The sequence below is a fragment of the Antennarius striatus genome, chromosome 16 (genome assembly GCF_040054535.1).
Source record: "Antennarius striatus isolate MH-2024 chromosome 16, ASM4005453v1, whole genome shotgun sequence".
Taxonomy (NCBI): Eukaryota; Metazoa; Chordata; class Actinopteri; order Lophiiformes; family Antennariidae; genus Antennarius; species Antennarius striatus.
In genome coordinates, this window is record NC_090791.1 from 11,269,015 (window position 1) to 11,291,484 (window position 22,470).

Here is a 22,470-nt window from a genome sequence, read left to right on the forward strand (position 1 = left end):
CATATGAAAAGATGTCTTTATATCGGGAGTTATTTTTCATTAAATCCACATTCGGTACAAAAAAGGTCAAACTAAAATACTGATTTTAAAATAGCCCTTATGTAAGATACTCAACCTTCCTCATAATGTTGGATTTACCTTCTGTCATCACACGTCATCACACAAGGTGTGCGAGTTTCAGGTAATTGCTTCAGTGCCCTAAATCACAGCAACCATGAATTTCCTGTTGTGTATTATAATAAACACTTCTTTATATGATACTTCCTCTAAGTGGGTGGAGGTGCAGTGCTGAGACACTGGATACAACCAACAGAACAAAGTTAATCAATGACAAGTTTTGTTTTATAACTGACAATCCAGTTGGTCAGACTGAATTAAACAAAACCCAGTTCAAAGTTTGATCCAAAGTTTTAATGAGTTCAGAAAATCTAATTGTACAAAGTATAACTTTGAAAACACTCAGTAATACCTGTGATGACATTACCACACGCTTATAACAGGATCGTGTTAGGCACAAAGTGGGTCGAAGGTGTACAGTGTGTTAGATCGACAACTTGTGTCAGTACCTTTCATTTAATCCACCACCAATTCACTTCCCAAAGTACTCTCTGGTGAATATACAAAAGCAGCACGGCAAAGACAAACAGATTACTTTAACCGTCAACCATATGGCTTCCACTGCATCTTTGTCAAATCGGTGATATAGTCTAGAAAGGAGGGAAGTATCAGCGCATGTTCCAGACATAGCTGGCGTTACTTTTTTATTCTAATGCCCTTCTCTCACTTTGTGTGGGTCACACCTCCCCCTGGTGTCTGGTCCCAGTCAGGGTAGAAGTAGCTTGACAAGGCTGAAGTGACCAAGGTTCTCACAGGACTTGAGCCAGCGCTGCACATTAGCAGGAGCAGAGGAGGCCATGCCGCTCTGCTGCACGCAGCAGTAGCAGGTGATGTCAGCCAGGGAGAACTCCGGCCCAGCCAGCCACGGACTGCGCCCCAGAGTGGCATTGAGGGACCGCAGGACAACAGAACGCTCCTTGGCGCTGCCCTCTGCCAGCTGGAAGAAAGCCACGTCTACCCAGCTGTCCACCAATGTGGCAAGAGCAGGGTCACTTGGGTAGGGAGCCAGCAACTTGAAGAGGAAGCGTGCCACGTTGGCCTCGCCTTCAATGGGACACATGTTCTGGACACTGAACTTCATCTGCAGTTTGGGAACTGTGAATAGGACAAAGATAAATGTGTCATTGTTATTCAAGCATTTACACCCACCTAATATGAATACAAAGATTGCCAAATAGTATCACACCGATGACCGATTCCACAGAATACATTTGAGCATGATTGTATGTTATTCACTCCGCCTTACCATCCTTCCATATGAGGGTGAAGCCCAGCTGAAACATTTGACGGGCATAGCTGTCTGCATGGCGTGGACCGAGGCAGGACAAGAGCTGTGACGGCACATTGGTAACTGAGGAGTGGACGTGCACGGTGGAGAGCACGCGGTAGCGCTGGCACAGCAGACTGCAGAGCACCAGCAGAGAGAGAGGCGGCTTTTCTGGGTTGGCATTTATGACGATATCTCGGAGAGCACCGAGGTCCTTGAGACATAAAACATAAAAAGGAAGATAAACAGTTACAGCATCTAGAACAAAACTGAATAATGCTCATCCGGTCTACATGCACAACCTATCATCAGTCCACACCCTCATATGTGCTTCAATATGAACAGGTTGTGGATGTAGGCGTGCTATTTATAACTTGGAATGAATGGCAGCCTGTAATGACAGATGTGATCAGGAAATCCTTCTAGAGCTGATTCTACCACAAGGAAACTGCAACTCAACAGGTATGAATGCTTTCAGTGCATACTGCTAATAATAAATAATGCTAATGCATTGATGGATAGTCCACCGGTTCCCAATTCCTCACCTTTCCCAGTACTGCATCCAGGTCAGTGGCACCTGTAAAACTTGTGGAACTGAAGCTTTGGGAGGAGAGGCTGCTGCTGACTGTCAGGTCCAGATCGGCATCTGGGGTGGTCACTGTCTTGGCCAGGCCCTCCACTGCTGCTTTGAGCTCATACAGTTTTCTCATGATCTCATCCTGCCTGGCCTCCAGAGCTTTGACCCCAGGGTCCATCTCACCGTTCTGAGACGACAAGACCATCAGTTGGACTGATATCACCAACAGGATAATGATCACACAAACAATAAACAACCATGTAACAATGATACAACATAAATAAGATGAAATCCTCTGACTGCCTGTGCACAGATTAACAGACTTCAGGCATATATGTTTTCATTCAGTAAATCTGATTAGATTTTACACTGGTAATACATGTCACAATGCTGTCCCAGATGGAAGTCAAAATTATGCTGCAGTGTCAAAGAATTCATACTCTGCACTAAAAGTATCACCACTATCATATACATAAACAGTACATAGAGAAAAACAAACCATGCAAGTGCTGTGCTGTGAAACTACTTATGTAGATTGTATAAATACAATGTTGCTCTTGTATTACAACAATATTTGCACTGCTGTATAATTTAATACTCACTTTATTATAAACTTTATAAAGGTTAAACTGTGAAGACACAGCAGCTGTTTGGATTGCAGTACAGAGAAAAAGATAATACAATAATGTCTACCAACCATTGAGAATTTTATGTTTTGCATTAATTATCATTTTTGATTTGGTTGCACATAACATATTTTTGTCAATTGTTTTAAATCTGAAAACACAATTTTCAGAGAAAAAGTCACAATTACTTTATCAAACGGACCCCAAATGCTTTGGGTAGTGTTAAACAAAAACATGACGCTGACAGAAGTGGCATGCTACAAGTCACCAGGGTGATGAACGCTTCTCACCCAAGACCACACATAAAGAGGGGTGTGATCATGTTCAGCTGTTCCACCTCGAAAATAGGTTCTCAAATCGACAGCAGGAGAGACGACTGGTACCGATTAAAGGTCTATACAAAATAAAGCAATGCGAAAGCCTCTGAGACATGATGGCCTTCAAGCTCATTGTTTAATAGAGGGACATAATCAGGACCTATGTTGTATGTGACAACAGGAACATCCTCAACACACTGAGCTCCAGCTCCAAACAGCTGACTGAAGAGTGGGCACAAAATGACATCTGGAGGAAATTACAGTCCACAAGGAGGCAGACTGCTGCAAGCAATGCTGCGATGCAAGGTACAGCCATTACTGACTGTGTAATAGATGATATGATTTAACTATGTGAACAATTTGTGGTTTTGGTTTTGTTAATAGGTGATTCAAAATTTTGGAGTCAAATTAATACAGAACAAAATTTTAATATTTGCTTTTTTACGACGTGTACGAGGTGGGCTGACTTCAAAATGCAAGTAAAACCACCAAGGCTGTATTAAACTACAGTTCCCTGGGTTAATGTTGTTTCATCCCACTTCTGCAAACCGGAAGTGTCACTAATGTACAATCTAACGCCTACGTATTGACATTATTAATCAATACGTCAAATGGTGGGTGAATATACTTAAATATTTTCACCAGATGATGTCATTTAGTAGTATTAGGATGGTGATGGTGGGGTATTAATGTTTCGCTGTTGTTGCGTCATCTAGAAGTGACATTACCCACTGGACAAACAAGCTAACTTAGCTACCTCCTAGCTAGCTTGGGCAAAAGCAGCTAATGCTAGCACAACGCGTGAGCTGCGGGTGTCCGTGACGAACAGCAGAAACACGGTGACACGACAGCCAAACACAACCTAGCTAGCTGGAGATAAGTGACTAGTTTCTGAGTCATTCGGTTAAGTTACCTGGAGCGCGTGTTCAGAGGGGCAGCAGCTTCCTCTCTGCGCGTGGATGTGGGGTAACTTGTACATGCAGGTTGGTAATTCGGCCTCTATGTGGCCCCCGGTGATGGGCTTTACCTGGTACATGGGCATGTTGGAGGCAGTGGAACGCAGGACTGTCGGAAAAAAACGGTTGAAAACAAAATCCCGGCGTGTTCTGGGGTTGTGTGACGTTGACAGGCAGCAGCAGCGGGCCGGCTACCCGGTCAGACAGGAAATACCTCATGACGTCACATCCGGTGAAAGTAAAAGCCGGTTTGAAGCGACGGGGCAGTGAGTAATTTATTTCTCACGTTTGAGATTAAGTAGTAGCTTTATTAGATGTGTTATTTCTGAATTATTCGGGTTTTTATTCATAATAACTTCAAAACGTACATGTTGCCATTTTGTTTCTCACTGCATTTCTTACTTTAAACACTAGAGGGGGCCATAGTACAACTTCTTTCTCACTGCTGTCACCGTGGGAGTCAGTCCAGCATGAATACTGACTGGTGGATGAAAGCTCAGTTTAGTGGGAGAAGTTCCGAAAGAGTTCATCGGTACAAGTTGGAGAAGTTTTTATAAAAACCTGTGTATGGTTGTCTTCATGATAGCACAAAAAGCGTCAATTAAATATTATGTGCAGATGGTTCAGAGGCCAACGAAGGCTTGAGTATATTTTGAAAACGGTACAGATGCAAATTCTGCATACCGTATGTGTAATGTTGCAACACAAGGCTATTATTATTTATTTATTTTTGCAATTCAATGGTAGTGATTTGACATTTAGTCTTTATTTTTTAAAAATAGAATAATAGATCTTTTTAATTCAGAATTCCCAGTCGTTGATGCATGAGATATGTTAGAAGGAGTAAACATCAGAGTTCACTTGATATATTTCAAACAACCATAGCCATATAGTGGACCTTTGTATCATCTGACTCATGCCTTCTGTTTTGGGTTTCTCACCAGCACCCTGTTCACATCAGTTCTACGTCACTCAACCTGTTACTCTAATCAGCATCAGCCAAGCTTAGTTTACCAACTGTTAACAGTCACAAGTGATCTTTTGACACAGTAAAAGTGGGCAACACAACCCTTTACCGGGAAGCAGATGCAGAAACCGTGCTTTTGCCTACCACTCTGACATATCTGTTTCCTCTCTGGCACCTCTCTGTCAGAGGAATTAGCCCAGTACTCTTTAACGCATCCTGCTTCATCTACAATAGACATGCCAACATAAGTTTAATGAAAATGCTCGTTAGAGTTAGCTCTTCCGCAGCTTGTTAACCCTGAATAATTCACTCTTTGCTAAAGTCTAGCAAGAGATAGGGACAGAGGATTGTACGGTGTCTGTGTGGACCAGAGCCAGCATGGCAGCTCAGCTGATGGAATAGACAGATCTGGTGGCCAGGATTAAGAATCTGAGATGACAGCAGGAGCTGAAACCTGACAGTTCAGAGCAGTTCTTTAAATCACGCAGGAACAAAGAGCACATACTCTTTTTATGGGAAGGTGGGCGAGTAGATTGTACAGGGGTACTGACATATGGAAACACTGTTGAAACAGTTAGATGGTATTTAATACTATTCCTGTTATATTGCCATGAAGAGTTGAATATTTAGGGCTATAGGCCTTTTTCACTGTTTATGTTATTTTGTGTTTAAACATTGTGATGGAAAAATTTACATTACTGTCTTCACAGAAGAATACTGCACATGACAGAGAGCACAAATGTTTAGTCCATACTTTCCAGGTAACTGTTTGACTGAGTAGCGGCCACTCAAAGGGACCAGTAGCAGGACTTCCTCTGGGAAAAAAGAAATCCAGTCTCAGGGCTGCTGATTGGCAATGTGCAGGAAGTTGGCCCTAGGTCAAAGTAGGAGGGGAAAAAAGAATGGCAGGGATTGTTCATATGTGGGAGACCACTGGATTTCCCCATTTCTTCATCTCCATGGAGAGGTGTCACCTTCCATTGCCTCTATCTGTTCTTCCTCCTCCTCTGAAGAGCTACAGGGACCCTCATATACCTGACAGGAACTCCTCTCTTGCTCCCTACTGGGTCTTGAAGAGGGTTCACGGCAAGTTACATCCTCCTCAGTGACATACTGATCATTTTCCTTTCAGATGACAAAACTGCAGACAAAGTTTCAGCTGGTTTCAGTCTCATCTTCATGGCTCTTTTCTGGACAAATGACCAGCCAGACAAGGGTGCAAAATACATATAATGTTCTCATACACCTCAGACATCACAACCAATGGAGAAAGGATGTCTCTTGTTCAAGAAATCTCACAATGCAAAGCAACACATTTCAGTTTTCAGTTGGTTGCTCTGGATTGTTTCTCGGCTGGGTGTTGTGGCTCGATGTTGACGGCCCTTTCACCAGCAGGACAATCCCACCAATTAATCATCCCAAGATAAATGGGAATTTGGTGATTGTTGCATCACTCTTACTTTAGAAGATCAATATTGCATTTAAGGTGCATTAAACTGATAGAAATCTATTGACAAGGATAGGAATGCGATGATATCAGCACATATGTGGAACATTTAGCCTCTGTTAGTCTGTGGCTGTGGTGGGTAGGTAGTGCCCAAGGCCAGTTGGTTTAGCATTTATTAAGCTGTTATAAGAGGATTAAAGACTTAATAGATTGTAAAATATAGTATTAGAAAGTAAAGTAGCAAAGAAAGGCCAAACTAATGTGAATACTCACACATAAATTAAACTAGCTGTTGCTGTGATCCAAACCTCTTTGCATGAATCTGCTTTAACATTTATGGATATGATGTGTTGTTTATCAGCCAAACGCCACCTAGACACAAATAGTCCCCACTTCTCCCACCTGACAGCGTGCCTCCTGTACTCAGCCAGGTGAAGTAAGTTTGTCTTGTCCCTTCTTATCTGATTGGGCCTTCTCACTTGGAAAAGACAGCAAAGTACCTCTCTAGATCTCCGCGCCAGCCATTACTCAGTCAGCACATGAGAGTCAGCACATATAGCAGCTGCTCAGGGGTTTACAAAGGGTGTGGCATTTAGATCAAATTGCAAAATTGCAGTACTCTAGTTAATAGACAGGTCAATGTATATAAAGATGAATGAAACCTAACAATTAGTAGACACACAAACAACAGACTCGAGCAGGGTGGAAAGAGATTTTGAGACATCACCTACCAGTGGCACCCTGTGAGTGTCAGAGACAACCATCAGTCTGTGTATGACCTATCATTCTTTAATGAAGGGAATATGCAAGCAGACATCATACGTAGAAGCTCAGGACTAATGCTTGTTGGGGAACAGTGGCAGCGCTGTCATCTCCTGCATTATGGATAGAGTTCCTGCACAGAGCTCACAAAGCCCATTCATTCATCCTAACACGGCAGTTAAATCTTTCACGATGTTTCTCCCTCTTCAGACTATCAGGTAGCAACATCTCCAATGCGTCCATGCTCCAAAAACGTTGAGAATGAATATAAAATTCTAAAGTGCTTGTCGGAAGTAGACACAGGGGAGTATGTCAAACTTCCAAAATGCTTCGGCTTCCATTACCTCTTTTAGTGAGCACTTCAAGTTTGTTATCAGTTTAAGATGGGGCACGCATTAAAGTTTCACACAGGCTTAATCAGTAAGGTGAGCCTGACACTCCTTTCTTGATATGAGTTTTTGGTGACAATACAGTGAAGGCATCAATTATTGAAGTCCCTAAAGGGCGAGCAGACGAGGCCAATGTGTCCATCCTAAAGGGTCTAAACTGGGGTCCATCCATGTAAACGGTACGGGGCCGTTTTGATATCAAAGCAGTGTAGAAGTGAAGTTACAGCTGTTTGCTAACTCAGTCAATGCTGCTTCCTAACATGTACCAGTGCTGCTATTTCATCCATTGAAGGCTATCGTGCTGGTTAGTATAACCCTTTATCAAAGCCTGGACTAACTTACTGTACTCACAGCACTGGTTATGATTTTTCTAAGTAAATTTCATCTTCACAGTAAGTAAACTGTATTTTAATCCTTGCATCCAATATCTCATGATAAAAGTCATATTAAGCATCATTAAAAGCTGCTATTTACTCTCACTGTATTGATTTCAATGTATAACATTGATATAGCTGCATATGTATAATGGTATAGCTGTTCAGATTTAATTTGATGTAAGTTTTATAATGTATGTATTTTTCCTGACAAGATTTCTTCTTATATTTTTAGGAATAAAATTTTGTACCTTAATTTTTTTACTCTGCTGCTTAAATGGACACTTAAACAGTCCGAGCCTGTAGTCTGTGTTTTTCACAATTTAAGCATTTACGTCTAATTGGCAGACCAATGAAAAACTTAACTTCTGAGGTTAATATTATGAGAGTATTAATGCCCTTTTCAATATTTTGTGTTGCAGCCTAATATTTTGCTGCTGTTTGTCCTCTATCTCAGTTTATCGGTTCACCAGAAGTGTTAGACATTGTTGTCCTGTCAGACTCAGCTCTCGCATCACGAAATGGAGATACAATCTCTCCCTCTTTTAGTCTCCCCCCCTTGATTCCAGGTAATCTACTGGAGCACATTATCATGTACTACTGTCCAACAGCAGCACATCCAGCAGTCAGCATCGACCTGTTGGCTCACATTTCCTTCCTGTTTACCGCTCGCTCCTCATGACCCGCAGGGGTCACGGCTTCATTGTGTGTCCCTTGTCTTGTGTTACTGGCTTCCCCAACCAAGTCCCACTTTCAGTCTTGCCCTCCTACCCTGCACACCATACACACACACATGCGCGCGCGCACACACACACACACACACACACACACACACACACACACACACACACACACACACACAGAGCTTCAATTCATGTCTGCACAGACAGATACTGATACGCGATGTGCTAATTAGTGTTTTCATTTCCCTGGGTGACAACATGTTGTCTGTAAATATATTTGACTAACATGTAATATGTACTATAATAAGATATTCAATTTAGTAGTTAGACTACCACAAGTACAGAAATAAGTACGATAAATACAGTCTTTTTTCTCTTTTCTTCTCTGCTTGAACCTTTAGGGGTCACCACGTCGTGTCATCCTTTTCCATGTCAGTCTATCTTCTGTATCCTTCTCTAAAGAACGCTCATATTTGTTTGGCAAAGTTATGTGCTGGATGCCCTTCCTGCCATAACCCTCAGCTTTTATCCATGCTTTTGGACAGGTCTACAGTTGATACTGGCTTCTGCCCATGTAGGACTGCATTACAGATAAATACAGAAAGTAAAAGAAATAAATAATATAAAGTATATGAAGCTAAAAGCCAAATACAGTAGAATGTTGAAGGGGGGAAGAAATGGTTAAAGAAAATTTTTTAAATAAAATGTGGCAAAAAGCCATGAGGGTTGACATCACATCCGGATCAATTAAAAGTTGAGAGTGATACATAAGAGTGACACGTAATGGTGCACCAATACTCTTGATACTTTGTGATCATCCAATAAATTTGGTATTTTTTGTTTACCAAGTTTTGATGCCTGTGACACTTGTATCTTTATTACTATGCAAATTTAGTACAATAGTTCCCCAAGATGCCGACATCTAACTGTTCGTAAGTGGGATGTTAGTATCTTGGGAAACTGCTCTATTGTGTTAGTAAGTTGGGCACTGTCTATAGTCTCCAATAGTTTACTATCTTTAGTTGTCCAAACTTGTCCTAGTCTACTTTTTCGATTCACATAAACATGCAGACTCTCAACTACATGTCAACATTACAGGGATAATAAACACAACATGTAGGCAAACATCATTGTTTTGTGTTTGCCATAATAATGACACTTGCTTTACAAGATTCTCCTTTTAATGTCAAAATCATTTTCATTCAAACAAAGTAAAACTCTCCAAAAATATCTTGGGCTGCTCTAAACTGTCCTGACCGTCACCAACTCTGGTCTGGTCAAAATAAACCCTTAAACAAGAAAATACGTCCATCTCTACTCCTTAGTGATATTTTAACATCAAATGTGGTGAATTGGTGAATTATATTTACCAAACCCAAATCACCCTGTAGTGATACTGAAATGTATGACCTGACAAAACACAGAGAGGCTTGGCTGGAGAGGAAACACTGCTAAAACCTGTATCATTATCACAACATCTTAATCAAGCTGGAATAGATCTGACTAAATAACCTGCACTTGTAACATTGACCTCATGCTAATACCAGGGTATGCCCCATAGCACCAGGTGTCTGCTGTAATGGTCAGCTTCTCCCAGGTAATTAACCTGGCACTGAGGTGGATCCACTGGAGGAGTATGTGGTACTCTGTATTTTGGTGCCTCTGGAGTGTTGGCGAATAGTGAGGTAGTTGTTAAATTTAATCCCCTGAATCCTGTAGGTGAGAAGAATGAAACACTGTGCTATTTAAAGTCTCTGAGATGGTCAATCTTCTGTCTCAAAATGTGGGTAAGTGTAATAAATGGAGTCTTCTTTAATCTATCCTGAGCTGCCATGGAGGCCTGCAGGAATCCATGTCAGACAGGCATCCTTGGATATGGCTTTCTGCTGAGTTTGCAACTCCTATTCTCACTGATGCATTTATCACCACTGATAGTGATGTGCATATTTTTTATCTGCATTCTATACACAGTTGCATGGACGACACTCTGTTTTTCATGTTTGATTTGTGATCAAGTGTATGTGTGTGTGTGTGTGTGTGTGTGTGTGTGTGTGTGTGTGTGTGTGTGTGTGTGTGTGTGTGTGTGTGTGTGTGTGTGTGTGTGTGCAGCCCGAGCAGTATCAAGGTTCATCTGGGTTTAGTGGACTGTATATACGTACAAAGCTGAGGTCAGGTGTCACTCAATCTGACCATGGTGGTTCTCGGGTGGTCATCAAGGTCACCTCCTTTTTCCCTGCGTTAGCTCTAATGCTGTATAAAATCAGACACTCTCTCTCTCTCTCTCTCTCTCTCACACACACACACACACACACACACACACACACACACACACACACACACACACACACACACACACACACGCATACCTGTATCAGATACACACCTCAGTTGGAAGCCCTGTATTTTCAGCAAGTTTCACTTCTCATATGTGTCATATCAACACCGTATCATATTCCACATAGTTTATTTATATGTTAGACATGGGTAAGTGATGATTTAAGTGCATCACAGAAACATAAATATACTCCAGCTCTCAAAGGTTCAGTGAAGCATTGTTGACAATTAAACATTACCACAGATGTTGTTTTTTTTGTCATGTAAAGACACCTAATATCGTCTCAAACCTTCTCTGATCACATACACATGTAATAATATGTTCCCTTAGAAGAGAAATAATGCAAAGCCACACCAGTATGGTATTTCATTATTTTTATTTTATCATTAGTTTCTTGAAGTGTACATGTATTTGCATGTTTGTGGTTGGATGAGAATGTGTGTGTCTGTGGATGAGAGCAAGTCAAAATAAAATGAGTGAATAGGTTTTTTTAACCAGAAGAAAAGGACTGACTAAAAGAAAAAATCTGTTGAAGCAGAAGAATGGTGATGGGGTCCTGTTGTTTAGGATGAGACCACAGCCTGGAACTCTGCAGAATAAAAAGATTCAGCCTTTACCTCATCTAGCTGGCAACACTCTACAGTATAAAGAAATGAAACTTATTGACAAATGGAATACTTATGAGAGGTTTCAATGTTGAAGTCTCAATCTAACATCATGTTATTGACATCACTTCCTTTGTCAGTTCATTCACAAATGTCATATTGAAAAAGTTTTTAGGGACTCAGAGTTACGGCTGTAGCTGACAATTTAGACAAATTACTATTCAAGGAGTACGACACCAAATTTGATCAGTCTGACTTCTGATTATAAATATAAAGAAGAAGGGTGTCATCACTCACATGCATGTCTTTGAAATAGGAATACAAGTAAAAATGGATCCACTTACCATCTACTCCAATCCGACCATCACTGTCATCATCGGCAGCAGACAGGAAGTCCTTGACCTCCTTGTCTGTGAGGGCTCGAGCGCCAGGAGAAAACTTCTGGAGAAATAACCTGCCATACACAGAGGAGCCATGTTAAAAGAAGCCATCAGTACAGAAGTACAGAGGCCCAGTCCCTCTTAATAAAAAAAAAAACCCACACAGGAAGAATGTCAGATAACAAAATGCTTTTACAACTCAGAGTCGATGGTAGACAAACTCACATTATTGTCATTCGAACCACTTGCCTAATCCATCTTTAGGTTTATATGTAATTTCTGTCAGTGTATATTCCAGTGTAATTTCAGCCAATGTGAGTGTGACTGAAAACTGTAATGTCAGTCCTAAAAATTTGGGTAAAGTCATAATTTTTGGATTCCTTTTTACACATTCTATCATGAATGGAAATTTTCTAATCTAATCTCTTCTCCTAAATGATAAACTAGCAAATACAATCAAAGTATGCAGTTAGTTGAGAGGCACATCACTCACTTGAGCTCATCCTCCTCAATAAAACCGTTTGCGTCGTTGTCCAGGATTGAAAAAACCTTCTTCACATCCTGGGAAGACTTCTTGGTGAGGCCACACATCTGGAAAAACTTCTTAGGGCAGAAGGAGTCTGGTGCTGGAGGAGGGAGGAGAGTAACATCAGAAGCCACACAAGTATTCATTAAAATATATCTGCAATATATGTCATTTGAAGGTGCAGAAACAAGATGATAAAAGATTGTTTATATTGGGTTAGGTTGTCAGCTGTGTTGCAGGTTTTTACAAAGACATAAATTAGAGAGGGAAATGCGTCCTTCAGAATTTTGCGATGCAGTAGTTAGATTTTTATTGATCTTTAATCTCCATCAAAGACAGCATTGTAGGTTTTGGAGATAAAGTCAGAGAGGCCAGACTGAGTTGGTTTGGACATGTCCAGAGGAGAGATAGTGAATATATTGGTAGAAGGACGCTGAGTTTTGAACTGCCAGGCAGGAGGCCTAGAGGAAGACCAAAGAGGAGGTTTATGGACGTCGTAAAAGAGGACATGAAGGTAGTTGGTGTGAGAGAAGAGGATGCAGAAGACAGGGTTAGATGGAGGCAACTGATTTGATGTGGCGACCCCTGAAGGGAAAAGCCGAAAGGAGATTAAGAATCTCGATCAAAGACAGCATTAAATGTAACCTTGTACCCAACTGATGCTGCTGAAATCCCTTACACAATACCTTACTATTTTCTCTACACTATACTGAGCCTTAAGAGGAATACATGCATATTTTACTGTCAAGGTTTTGCTGTTGGCTACTGAGTGCAGAGGGTCTGGCAAAAAAAACTGTGTACAACTTAAGAAATTGAATGAAGAGAGCAGTAATGATGGACTGGAAGCTGATACCTTGGCAGCCCTTGATAGCGCTGTCGATGGCATCAGCGGAAAGAACAGATGAGAGTGACATTTTATTCCTGTAGAAGGAACAACCATGGTGAATTATTAACATATGTAACCAGGTACAGCAGCAAACTGTCTAACTTGACAATGATGGAGAGAAAAAGTGTCCAATAAGGGACAGTCCTCAACATGAGGAGGATGGACACTGGTCTTCAGAGGAAGAGACTTAAATCTCAAAGTGTCAGAAATAATCCTAATTATTTCCAGTGGTGTCATAAATTCAACAAAAACAAGAAGAACATAAATCAATCATTACCATTACTATCTAAGACATGTTATAGATGAAATGATAAGCAGCCACTTTTCATCACCTTCCTTGAATCCACTAAGGAACTTACCGTGTTGAGGGATGTTCTCGCCCGGTCAGTGATCCAGCAGAGAGGTAAGGCTATGTGGTGACTGCTGGATGTCAAGGCGGATTTATATAGGTCTGATTGCTGTGACAATAGGGATTGCTTGAGTTACCTGTCTATGGATCGAATTCTAACTGCCCGCCCCTGATCCAATTTCTCAGCTAACTAATTAACCTTTACTATTTATAACGCCCAGGGACAAGAGGGACTGGACCGTGGACATCTGTAACGCCCCTGTAAATAACAAATTAAGTTAAAAGGCGCAACCTTCCCCACATCCGCCACTCCCTCTGGTCATCCCCCCTCTCCTCCCACCTCCAGAATGATGGAGCAAGGTGAATGCAATGGGATTCTCTCTCTCGCTCTCTCTCTCTCTCTCTCTCTCTCTCTCTCTCTCTCTCTCTCTCTCTCTCTCTCTCTCTCTCTCTCTCTATATATATATATATATATATATATATATATATATATATATATATCTTTCTCTCTCTGTCTCTGTCTGTCTGTCTGTCTGTCTGTCTCTCTCTCTCTCTCTCTCTCTCTCTATATCTCTCTCTCTCTCTCTCTCTCTCTCTCTCTCTGTCTCTGTCTGTCTGTCTGTCTGTCTGTCTATGTCTCTCTCTCTCTCTCTCTCTCTCTCTCTCTCTCTCTCTCTCTCTCTCTCTCTTCTCTCCCCGTTTTCCTGTACCCCACCAGCCCTTTCATGCTGATCTCATTTTACAGGTAGCAATCCCAAAACGACCCTCATCCTATTCTCCTTTCCCCAACACCCACAATTACACCTGGAGTGGGTGAAGAGAATTAAACGTCGTCTGACATTTCACCTCCCACGTCATTTGTGCTGTAGATGTGAAGGTACCGCGTCATGAGGTTCAGTGTAAGAATCACGTTTCAAAGTGGACTGAAGAGTGACACCAGTCTGTTTAATTGCTTACATTTAGAACGGATGTTGTTCAGATTCTATGTAACCCCAAACACACACACACACACACACACACACACACACACTTACACTTGTCACTCAAAGTCAGGGACAGGGGACAAGTCGCACTAAATTGCTTTGTCAGCTGCTGATGGAGGAAGCCGAGATCACCCTCCTGTCGTCGACCCTGGTCCGGATGATGATGATGATGATGATGATGATGATGATGATGATGATGATGATGATGACGACGACGACGACGATGATGATGATGATGATGATGATGATTTGACAGAAACTGGAATAATTCTGACCAATCTGACTATTTTTGAGTTCATTTCAAAGTGTTCTATACGCAATTAAGCTGGCCACAGAAACATTATTTGACTTACATCAATAATTAATCTCACCGATGTTTTTCAATTACTTTGGAATCAATCAGAGTCCAAAGTAATGTCTCAAAAATATCTGCCTCCTGATGGCTTGGAGTACTTGTGGCGTAAGAACCAGGCCTTATTTTTTGCCTATTAAATACTATAATTATCTTTATTTTGTGTTCTTTTAAAAAGCATTACAAGTATGAGAACAAAAAAGTGTTTTGGGCGTATGAGGCAAGTTGTTTTTTGTTTAACTCTGGCAGCATCCTGGTTCCTTCATTATTGAATAAAAGCTCATGTCTCCGGTGGTTTGTCGTCGTCAACGTTTCCTAAACCTAATCCAAGTGCCAACTTGTTAATGGGGCCGCTCAACAAGTGCTGTGAGGTCCTCCTGAAGCCGGAGGCCTGAGCGTAAAGAGAAATTCAATCATCTCTGTGAAAAAGAGGCTGTGCGGGTTTACCCACAACTGATGCATGATGTCATGTGTTATGTTGATACCCCGCAGACGATACTGTTACTGGCTGATCATTTATTCATTTACATTTGCTGAGGTTATTTTCGAGCCTCACTCTTGGATGTGTAGCTCCCCCTTCAGTCTTACTACCCTTCTCCATATTTGCTTTTGGAAATTAGGTGCCGTTTAAATCGGTCAGTTTAACCTTAATATCTTAAAGTTATACCGGAGAAATACTTTCCCTGTCTGGACTGTGTCAGTAAATAATTGGGTGTGTCGCCATCTAGTGGCTGCATGGTGGACTAGCTGGAACTCGAGGCACGCGTTTAGGAGGGAGACAGTAACCCACCTTTTATTGCATAATATAATAATATATATGATATTCTACAACTAATGTGTGTAATGCTATTTGTTCTTCGTCCAGTATTCCATTAAAAGCCTATTCTTTAATATTTCTCATCAAAAAAATAAACACAGTTGAAATTTAATTTCATGATACTGATTCACCTTTGACTTTGTGTTATGTTATGATCATGAACTTGAAACACACACAAATCCAATAATCCGATCATGAATCCAATAAGATTGTAGCCAAAGAATGTTTTATTCTTTTCTACCGTTCGTACCTGGAAAGTGCATTATAGATTTTACAGTAAGCAAAATTCATATTTAAGACATGAACACAAACCGAGCTACATTCACAATCATCAGTTTTGGACAGTGTGTGTTGGTGGAAGAAACGTTTCTTCAGCACGTGTATAAAAATTATTTATATTCAGATGAGAAGAGGTGTGGGGATGAGGGGAGGTCGAAGTGGGGCTTTGTTGTTCCATCAGGGCAGGTGTTGTTGGTCAGTTTCCATTTTATAATCTAACCAATGCAGTAAACTCTGCAGAGAGGGGAAAAATGTGTTTCAGTATGTGGGGGGGGGGGCAAAACACATTAAAAATGAGCAACAAGTCCATACCCTCAGATCCGATCTTGCCGTCACCGTCGGTGTCTCCGGCCTTGAGGAAAGCCGAGGTCTCGGCGTCGGTCAGTGCGCGCGCACCCGCCCTGAAGTTCTGCAGGAACAGCCTGTGGACGCGCAGTGGTTAGTTCACGGACCTCTCAGTCCGGTCTGATGTGTGGACATCACTTCAGGTGCTGCTTCACGTCTTACTTCAGCTCATTATCCTCGATGTAACCGCTCTTGTCCTGGTCGATGATCTCGAAGGCCTTCTGCACTTCTGCGTCGGGCTTACCGGACATTCCGCAGGCCTGGAAGAACTTCTTGTGGTCGAATGTGCCAGCGTCTGCAACGAGGACAGGATCCACACTGAGACATCTTCTTCAATATGAATAGAAATATTCAAACATGAAAGCCGACATGATTGGGTTGTAGGTGATTTTTTTTTTTTTAAGCTTGAAGAGTCACCTTTGCATGCATCCAGGGCTGCAGTGACCTCAGCATCATTCAGCATATTTCCAAATGCCATTTTGATCTGGAGAAATCAAATAAACACGATTACAGTACTTTACTTTTAAGTCGAATATCAATCATACATATCACTCATATCATTTTAATGACGACCCGTCAATCTGAACAACATTTAAGCCCACTGATGCCACTATACAAATGTCAAACCGTTGACTATTCCACAACACCATTAATTCAAATATTATTTCTCAGTAGCACATTTCACTTTGCATTTCCATATTGCATTCGATAAACTCAAATTGGTACAACTAGATCTTTGGAAGGTCTGACACGTAATCCATGTCTTCAAGCAGTTGAAAAAACAAACGAACAAAAAAGTCATTCTTAAAATGATGCTTTGCGATGAGAAGTCCATATTAAAAATACAATATAAAAACCCTTTCTCAAAGACACCGTGATGCTGCGGGCTGTGGGCTGCACGGATCCAGGGGTTCTTCTCTCAGACTCACCTCTTGTGTCTTTGCTCTGTAGGGTACAGATGATCCAAAAAAAGACCCGAGTCCACTGCAGTGATCTTCCCGGTGTTCCCGGTGACCTTTTATACTTCCACTCTAGTGAATTTGAGGCATAAGATAACTGACACCGTCGAGAGGGAGGTGGTGAGAGAGAGAGGGTGGGGGGGGGGTCTATTTTAAGTTTCACAAATGAAGACGCTTAAAAGGTGCGTTTGAAGAAGTCTTTAGTATCCCCATAACTCTAAGAATAGGCATGTGCACTGCTGAGGAGGACGAACTGGAAGGGCGCCTGGCTCCACACTCCCGCGTTCAGAAGGGTGGATGACAGGCAGCGGCTTTAAAGGTGGCGTAAGTGGTGCTAATTAGTTGTTTTCCCTCATTTCACCTAACAATGTTGACATGGAGGCATTAACTAATGTAATAATGAAATTACTTGAAGTCAAGTGGGTGAGGAGTCCTTTAAATTATCATTGACTGTCTTATGGTAACTGAGAAACAGATTAATCTGCTGTTCAGCAATATTAGTCTTTGAAGACCTAGTTTCTAGCAACAATAATTATTATTATTATATTGTTATAATATTATTATGTAATATATAGTAAACATTTCAATCAGGCACATTTTGTTTTTGTATTTTGTTATCTATATTCGTCCAAAGTGGGCTCTAATATTTTATTCATTACCCATGAATAGCCATGAATTCTGCTGTTTAAGAGGTTAAAATATTTTAACAAACAGTTAAAAGTGTGGATATTTTGCTCTACACTACAATCACTAAATAATAATAATAATAATAATAATAATAATAATAATAATAATAATAATAATAATAATAATAATAACAATAATAATAATAATAATAATAAATAACATTGGTTGTGTGGTCTTGAGGCTACAGTCATTTCCTCGTGTTGGCCTGTAGATGGCAGTAGTGCAGCAGCGTTCCATCGGGTGACACTGATACCCTGTTGCCTCTTTTTGTTTTGACCACAGCTTGATGGAAAAGAGCCCAGGCTGCCATCTGATAGGTTTGAGGGTTCACATACTGCTGACTTGCAGCTGAGCATTCATAACTCGCCAAGGAACTATAACTTGTCTTTAATAATCCTGTACCAATATACGGATTCTTAATGAAATAGGTTGCATTTCAACTGGTCTGAGAAAACTTGAGCTGAACAAGAAACCATCTGACCACTAAAGATCTGCATGTATTAACTCAATCCTAAAGGTTGCTAATACAACAGTAGCTGTTAATAGCCCCCTGTTACCACACCACACCATTTAATTGACTGTGCAGCAGTTGGTGCAGAAAAGGATTCTGAAAGAGACTAACTCATTACACTATGGGTGACAGCTATCCATTGAAAGCCTCCTTGGATCCAGGAAGCAGGTGGTTAAAGCTCAAGAGCTTTCCCCACCATGTTTGCCAGCTTGTGGCCTGAGTCCAGCTAACACTTACCCTCCCTCCCACACACACACACACACACACACACACACACACACTCCCAACCAACCCCTCACCACCCCCATTAACCACCCATTAAAACAAGTGCTGGACAAATTAGTTCCATTGCCTTTCAGCACCTCTCAAGGAGTCAAATTGTTGGAAGGTGAAAACTCATTTTGCCGTGCCTCCTCCTCTACCTATTGTGTGGACAGAGCCACAGCTATCTGCATAAAGGAATATAATATACAATAGTGGACCAATGCAAAGACGACTGACCTGAAGGGGATGATTTTACACCAAAAGAGTATTTATTCCTGGTTTTTCACTCTTCCTCAAAAGTGCAGGTAGTATTGTACAGTTTGCACAAGTCATTTTTCAGAACATTTAACACACCTGAATAACATTCACAGTAAAGAATGTGTTCCATGTTGAAAAATAATCCGCAGGCAACTCATAAATAAGGTATAAAAAATATTCTTTCAGCTGATGATTACTGAATCTTGCAAGGAGTTCGCAGTTCCATGAAAAGAAGGGGATCTTGGTCAATGGAAATTTATGCCTTTACAAGGGCAGCAAACTCTGTGAAAGTAGAATAAAAGTGCCATTAGTTGTGAACAAAAGGGATTGAGATTCCTATGTCATCATGGTGGTTTGGTCTACACTATGTAGACCCACTCCACCAAAGCGTTTGAGGCTCTGCACATACTGGACGTGCATGTATGGATGTTAAGTGTTGATTAAATTCTAAAAGGCACTCGAATGAATCCTGCATATCTCCCCTCCAATCAAAAATATACAGGACAAAGTCTCACCATCGACTCCGATCTTGCCATCACCATCACTGTCACCGGCGGCGAGGAATGCCTTGGTCTCCTTGTCAGTGAGTGCTCTGGCAGAGGCAGAGAAGTTCTGCAGGAACAGCCTAAAAGATGAACGACACAGCAAAAGGTTAAATGACGACACAACATCTGTTGTGCAGAATTGTTGTATTTAAAGCATTTTTTTAAGAATTGCAGTGATTAGCATAACCATTGGAATTTGAAACCTGTAGCATGTCTTTTTTTGTTTGTTTGTTTGTTTGTATTATGCCTTTTGTTTAACTCCAGATATTATGCAGCATTGTTAGATCTGATTCATGTTATGAAGCATTAAGAGCATAAGTGTCTCACTTCAGCTCATCCTCCTCAATGAAGTTGCTGTTGTCCTGGTCAATGATGGCGAAAGCCTTCTTGACATCGGCTTCGCTCTTGCCAGCCAGGCCGCATGCCTTGAAGAATTTCTTGTAGTCAAAGGAGTCAGCAGCTGAAGGAAACACATGTTCACAACAATAGGTCCCAGTTATTTACACAGTCTGACAAATTCAGCACAATTCTACGGTGAAATAAGTGTATAATAATCCACAAACCACGCTAAATGAAAATCATTAGGCTTACCTGAGCAGCCATCCAGAGCTGCTTTCACATCAGCATCATTGAGGACACCAGCGAAGGCCATTTTTTAATCTGAGGGAGGAGAGAAGACAAAGCTCATGGTTAGTGGAAGGCTCTCAAATCCAGCAATTATACTATTGCACAGGAAATATGCTTCTTTAAAGCCATGTACAGGATGCTCATCTGACATGACCGCCCTATTTGTTTACTGATCACAATATATCAGAAGTTAAAATCTGTCGACTATGATCATGCATCATTATCAAGTTATTAACTTCCAAGAACTCTTCCTCTATAGCTTCACAAGGAAACACAGTTTCAGACCTTATTCTGAACGCATCTAAAGGATCCACTTGTTTCTTTTGGTCACTTGTTTCATTCATCTACTTAACTGCTTCAATTTACAAGGCTTTCACACATCACCAAACGCTCCAGATCATTTTAATAGTCTTAACAGCTGCTCTCTGCCTCCCACAGGCCTGACTGTTTGTCCCAACGCGTTATGCTTCTATGGCACTAAATAGAAGATGCTCCCATCGAGAGGCCAAATCACGGCAAACACGTGTCTCCGCCAAAATGTATGAAAGCATTTGGGGAACCGCAGTGATGTCAAACGCGTTAATAGCTTTTTCTTTTTTTAAAAAAATTCATCCCGTTAACAGCAATCGTGAAATTGCGCAATTATCCACAAATGATCCTTAGGAATCAAATGGTCTCATTGGGCCTCCGTCGTCCTGTGGTCCCGTGTAGATGTTGGCTATGTTGGTTCCATTTCTCCCTACAGTTATAGTCCACGGCATGTTGTCGTCTAAATCCCTTTCTTCCCAGTGTAAAGTGCCAATCAGAGTGGCCTTTGAGGGCGCATTCCCACTCACCTTTGCGCTGCGTTGAGGCGAGTGAAAACCAAGGCGGACTCGGGTGAATGTCCCTAGCAGCTTTCACTCTCTCTTATATAGCCTTGAGCAGCACCATTTACAGAGCTTTGAGTTTCGGTATCAGGTACCAAGACGCATGGGTTTCTAAAAAATGTGTCTAGTAGTCTGGATCTATTTTTAGGTGAACAAATGAGGATGGTACCATGTGTGAGGAGGCCTATAGCGAGCCGGGTTGGAAACTCGAGCGGATCCGCTGCTCACCGGCTTCAGGAGACGCTCAAGATGATTTATGACCAACACTCAAGATGCTGATTCCGATGCCATAAATTTTCATCTGAGCGTATCGCAATGAATGGTCGTGTGTGTGATAGTGATTACGCGCCACGCCGTGAATCAAATCACCTTGTTTGGTTTGTGAGAAAAAACTTGGTGCCAAATATCACACGAACGAGTAGCAGCGGGTCCAACGCAAACTGCTGACGACTTCTCCAGTTTACGGAAGGAAAAAACTGCTGTAGTTACCCCACAACATAATCGATTATTCTAAAAAGAAATGCCCTCAAGTGTTGCGGTTTTTGAAATTGGTTTCATTTGTAATGAATGACATCGAAAATACAAAATCAATGTAATGCAAAAAGGACACTGCAACAAAAAAAAAATGGAGCTCCCTTTCTCTTGAAGCTTCTGTGACATTTTCAATGCAAATAAAAGGCATATAATAAAAGGCAAATCAAATGACAAGGCTGGGGACACAACAGATGCTCAGTGTAAATTCCACATGTGGGACTGTTTCTTTTGTCTAAGTAAATGGGGAGCTGGGCTTAAGATGTTCAGATTGTAATTCAGCTAAACAGGATAAACTCGAAGAAAAGATAAACAAGAAGAAATTATCGAATAAGTGATTAAAAATAAACCTTTAAACCACTAAAATGACTACGGGGGAGTAAGTTAGATGTCATATTTTTGATGTAATCAAACATGCAACCAAGTAATCATTGACAATATAACCATGATAGATAGAAAGATAGATAGATAGATTGATAGATAGATAGATAGATAGATGGATAGATAGATAGATAGATTGATAGATAGATAGATAGATAGATAGATAGATAGATAGATAGATAGATAGATAGATAGATAGATAGATAGATAGATAGATAGATAGATAGATAGATAGATAGATAGATAGATAGATAGATAGATAGATAGATAGATAGATGCTTTATTAATCCCGGACGAAATTGTATAAACGCCATAAACTTAAAATATAATCTAGTAGGAATTCAGTATTAATGTTTGTAAAGTCACCATGTAATCTTGATTACATGTAATCCATCCATTTTAAGCAGAGCTGTTTGAAATATCACAAATTTGCATAAATGTGGTGTGAAATGTGAGAAATTAATGTATTTTCTAGGAAAACTGGAGTTAGTGTTAGGGT

At 40.9% G+C, this 22,470-nt stretch overlaps 4 protein-coding genes across 5 annotated transcripts; all 4 read right to left on the reverse strand.

The window, feature by feature from the left end:
- Window positions 1-389: 389 nt before the first annotated feature.
- On the reverse strand, window positions 390-4,061 carry aimp2 (aminoacyl tRNA synthetase complex interacting multifunctional protein 2). 2 transcript variants are annotated; one of them, XM_068336794.1, is made up of 4 exons: window positions 3,932-4,061; window positions 1,930-2,148; window positions 1,364-1,598; window positions 390-1,212 (listed from the first exon to the last, which is right to left on the reverse strand). In XM_068336794.1, the coding sequence occupies exons 1-4, from the start codon at window positions 3,944-3,946 to the stop codon at window positions 824-826; spliced, it is 858 nt and encodes a 285-aa protein (XP_068192895.1). In that variant the 5' UTR covers window positions 3,947-4,061; the 3' UTR covers window positions 390-823. The 2 variants fall into 2 exon arrangements, with proteins under 2 accessions (XP_068192895.1, XP_068192894.1); XM_068336793.1 differs by having other exon boundaries at window positions 3,818-4,055.
- Window positions 4,062-11,273: 7,212 nt separating this feature from the next.
- pvalb8 (parvalbumin 8) lies at window positions 11,274-13,242 on the reverse strand. The gene is made up of 4 exons (XM_068336603.1): window positions 13,182-13,242; window positions 12,296-12,428; window positions 11,767-11,876; window positions 11,274-11,406 (listed from the first exon to the last, which is right to left on the reverse strand). The coding sequence occupies exons 1-4, from the start codon at window positions 13,240-13,242 to the stop codon at window positions 11,381-11,383; spliced, it is 330 nt and encodes a 109-aa protein (XP_068192704.1). The 3' UTR covers window positions 11,274-11,380.
- Window positions 13,243-15,919: 2,677 nt separating this feature from the next.
- On the reverse strand, window positions 15,920-17,361 carry LOC137609181 (parvalbumin beta-like). Its single transcript, XM_068336013.1, has 5 exons — window positions 17,269-17,361; window positions 16,757-16,823; window positions 16,502-16,634; window positions 16,307-16,416; window positions 15,920-16,228 (listed from the first exon to the last, which is right to left on the reverse strand). Exons 2-5 carry the CDS (start codon window positions 16,815-16,817, stop codon window positions 16,203-16,205), a joined length of 330 nt encoding a protein of 109 aa, XP_068192114.1. The 5' UTR covers window positions 16,818-16,823; window positions 17,269-17,361; the 3' UTR covers window positions 15,920-16,202.
- Window positions 17,362-19,007: 1,646 nt separating this feature from the next.
- On the reverse strand, window positions 19,008-21,113 carry LOC137609180 (parvalbumin beta-2-like). The gene is made up of 5 exons (XM_068336012.1): window positions 21,027-21,113; window positions 20,155-20,223; window positions 19,891-20,023; window positions 19,534-19,643; window positions 19,008-19,300 (listed from the first exon to the last, which is right to left on the reverse strand). Exons 2-5 carry the CDS (start codon window positions 20,213-20,215, stop codon window positions 19,275-19,277), a joined length of 330 nt encoding a protein of 109 aa, XP_068192113.1. The 5' UTR covers window positions 20,216-20,223; window positions 21,027-21,113; the 3' UTR covers window positions 19,008-19,274.
- Between the last annotated feature and the right edge of the window lie 1,357 nt (window positions 21,114-22,470).

Coding starts and splice junctions, on each gene's coding strand:
- aimp2 (XM_068336793.1), bottom strand. CDS start 3,946: ATGCCCATGTACCAGGTAAAGCCCATCACCGGGGGCCACATAGAGGCC. Junction 2,149..3,817: donor CCTCTGAACACGCGCTCCAG/GTAACTTAACCG, acceptor TTGTCGTCTCAG/AACGGTGAGATGGACCCTGG. Junction 1,599..1,929: donor TGGATGCAGTACTGGGAAAG/GTGAGGAATTGG, acceptor TTATGTCTCAAG/GACCTCGGTGCTCTCCGAGA.
- pvalb8 (XM_068336603.1), bottom strand. CDS start 13,242: ATGTCACTCTCATCTGTTCTTTCCGCTGATGCCATCGACAGCGCTATC. Junction 11,877..12,295: donor ATTGAGGAGGATGAGCTCAA/GTGAGTGATGTG, acceptor TGTGTATGGCAG/GTTATTTCTCCAGAAGTTTT. Junction 11,407..11,766: donor TGGTCGGATTGGAGTAGATG/GTAAGTGGATCC, acceptor TTTATTCTGCAG/AGTTCCAGGCTGTGGTCTCA.
- LOC137609181 (XM_068336013.1), bottom strand. CDS start 16,817: ATGGCATTTGGAAATATGCTGAATGATGCTGAGGTCACTGCAGCCCTG. Junction 16,417..16,501: donor ATCGAGGATAATGAGCTGAA/GTAAGACGTGAA, acceptor GCGCGTCCACAG/GCTGTTCCTGCAGAACTTCA. Junction 16,229..16,306: donor CGGCAAGATCGGATCTGAGG/GTATGGACTTGT, acceptor CCCTCTCTGCAG/AGTTTACTGCATTGGTTAGA.
- LOC137609180 (XM_068336012.1), bottom strand. CDS start 20,215: ATGGCCTTCGCTGGTGTCCTCAATGATGCTGATGTGAAAGCAGCTCTG. Junction 19,644..19,890: donor ATTGAGGAGGATGAGCTGAA/GTGAGACACTTA, acceptor TTCATCTTTTAG/GCTGTTCCTGCAGAACTTCT. Junction 19,301..19,533: donor TGGCAAGATCGGAGTCGATG/GTGAGACTTTGT, acceptor CTACTTTCACAG/AGTTTGCTGCCCTTGTAAAG.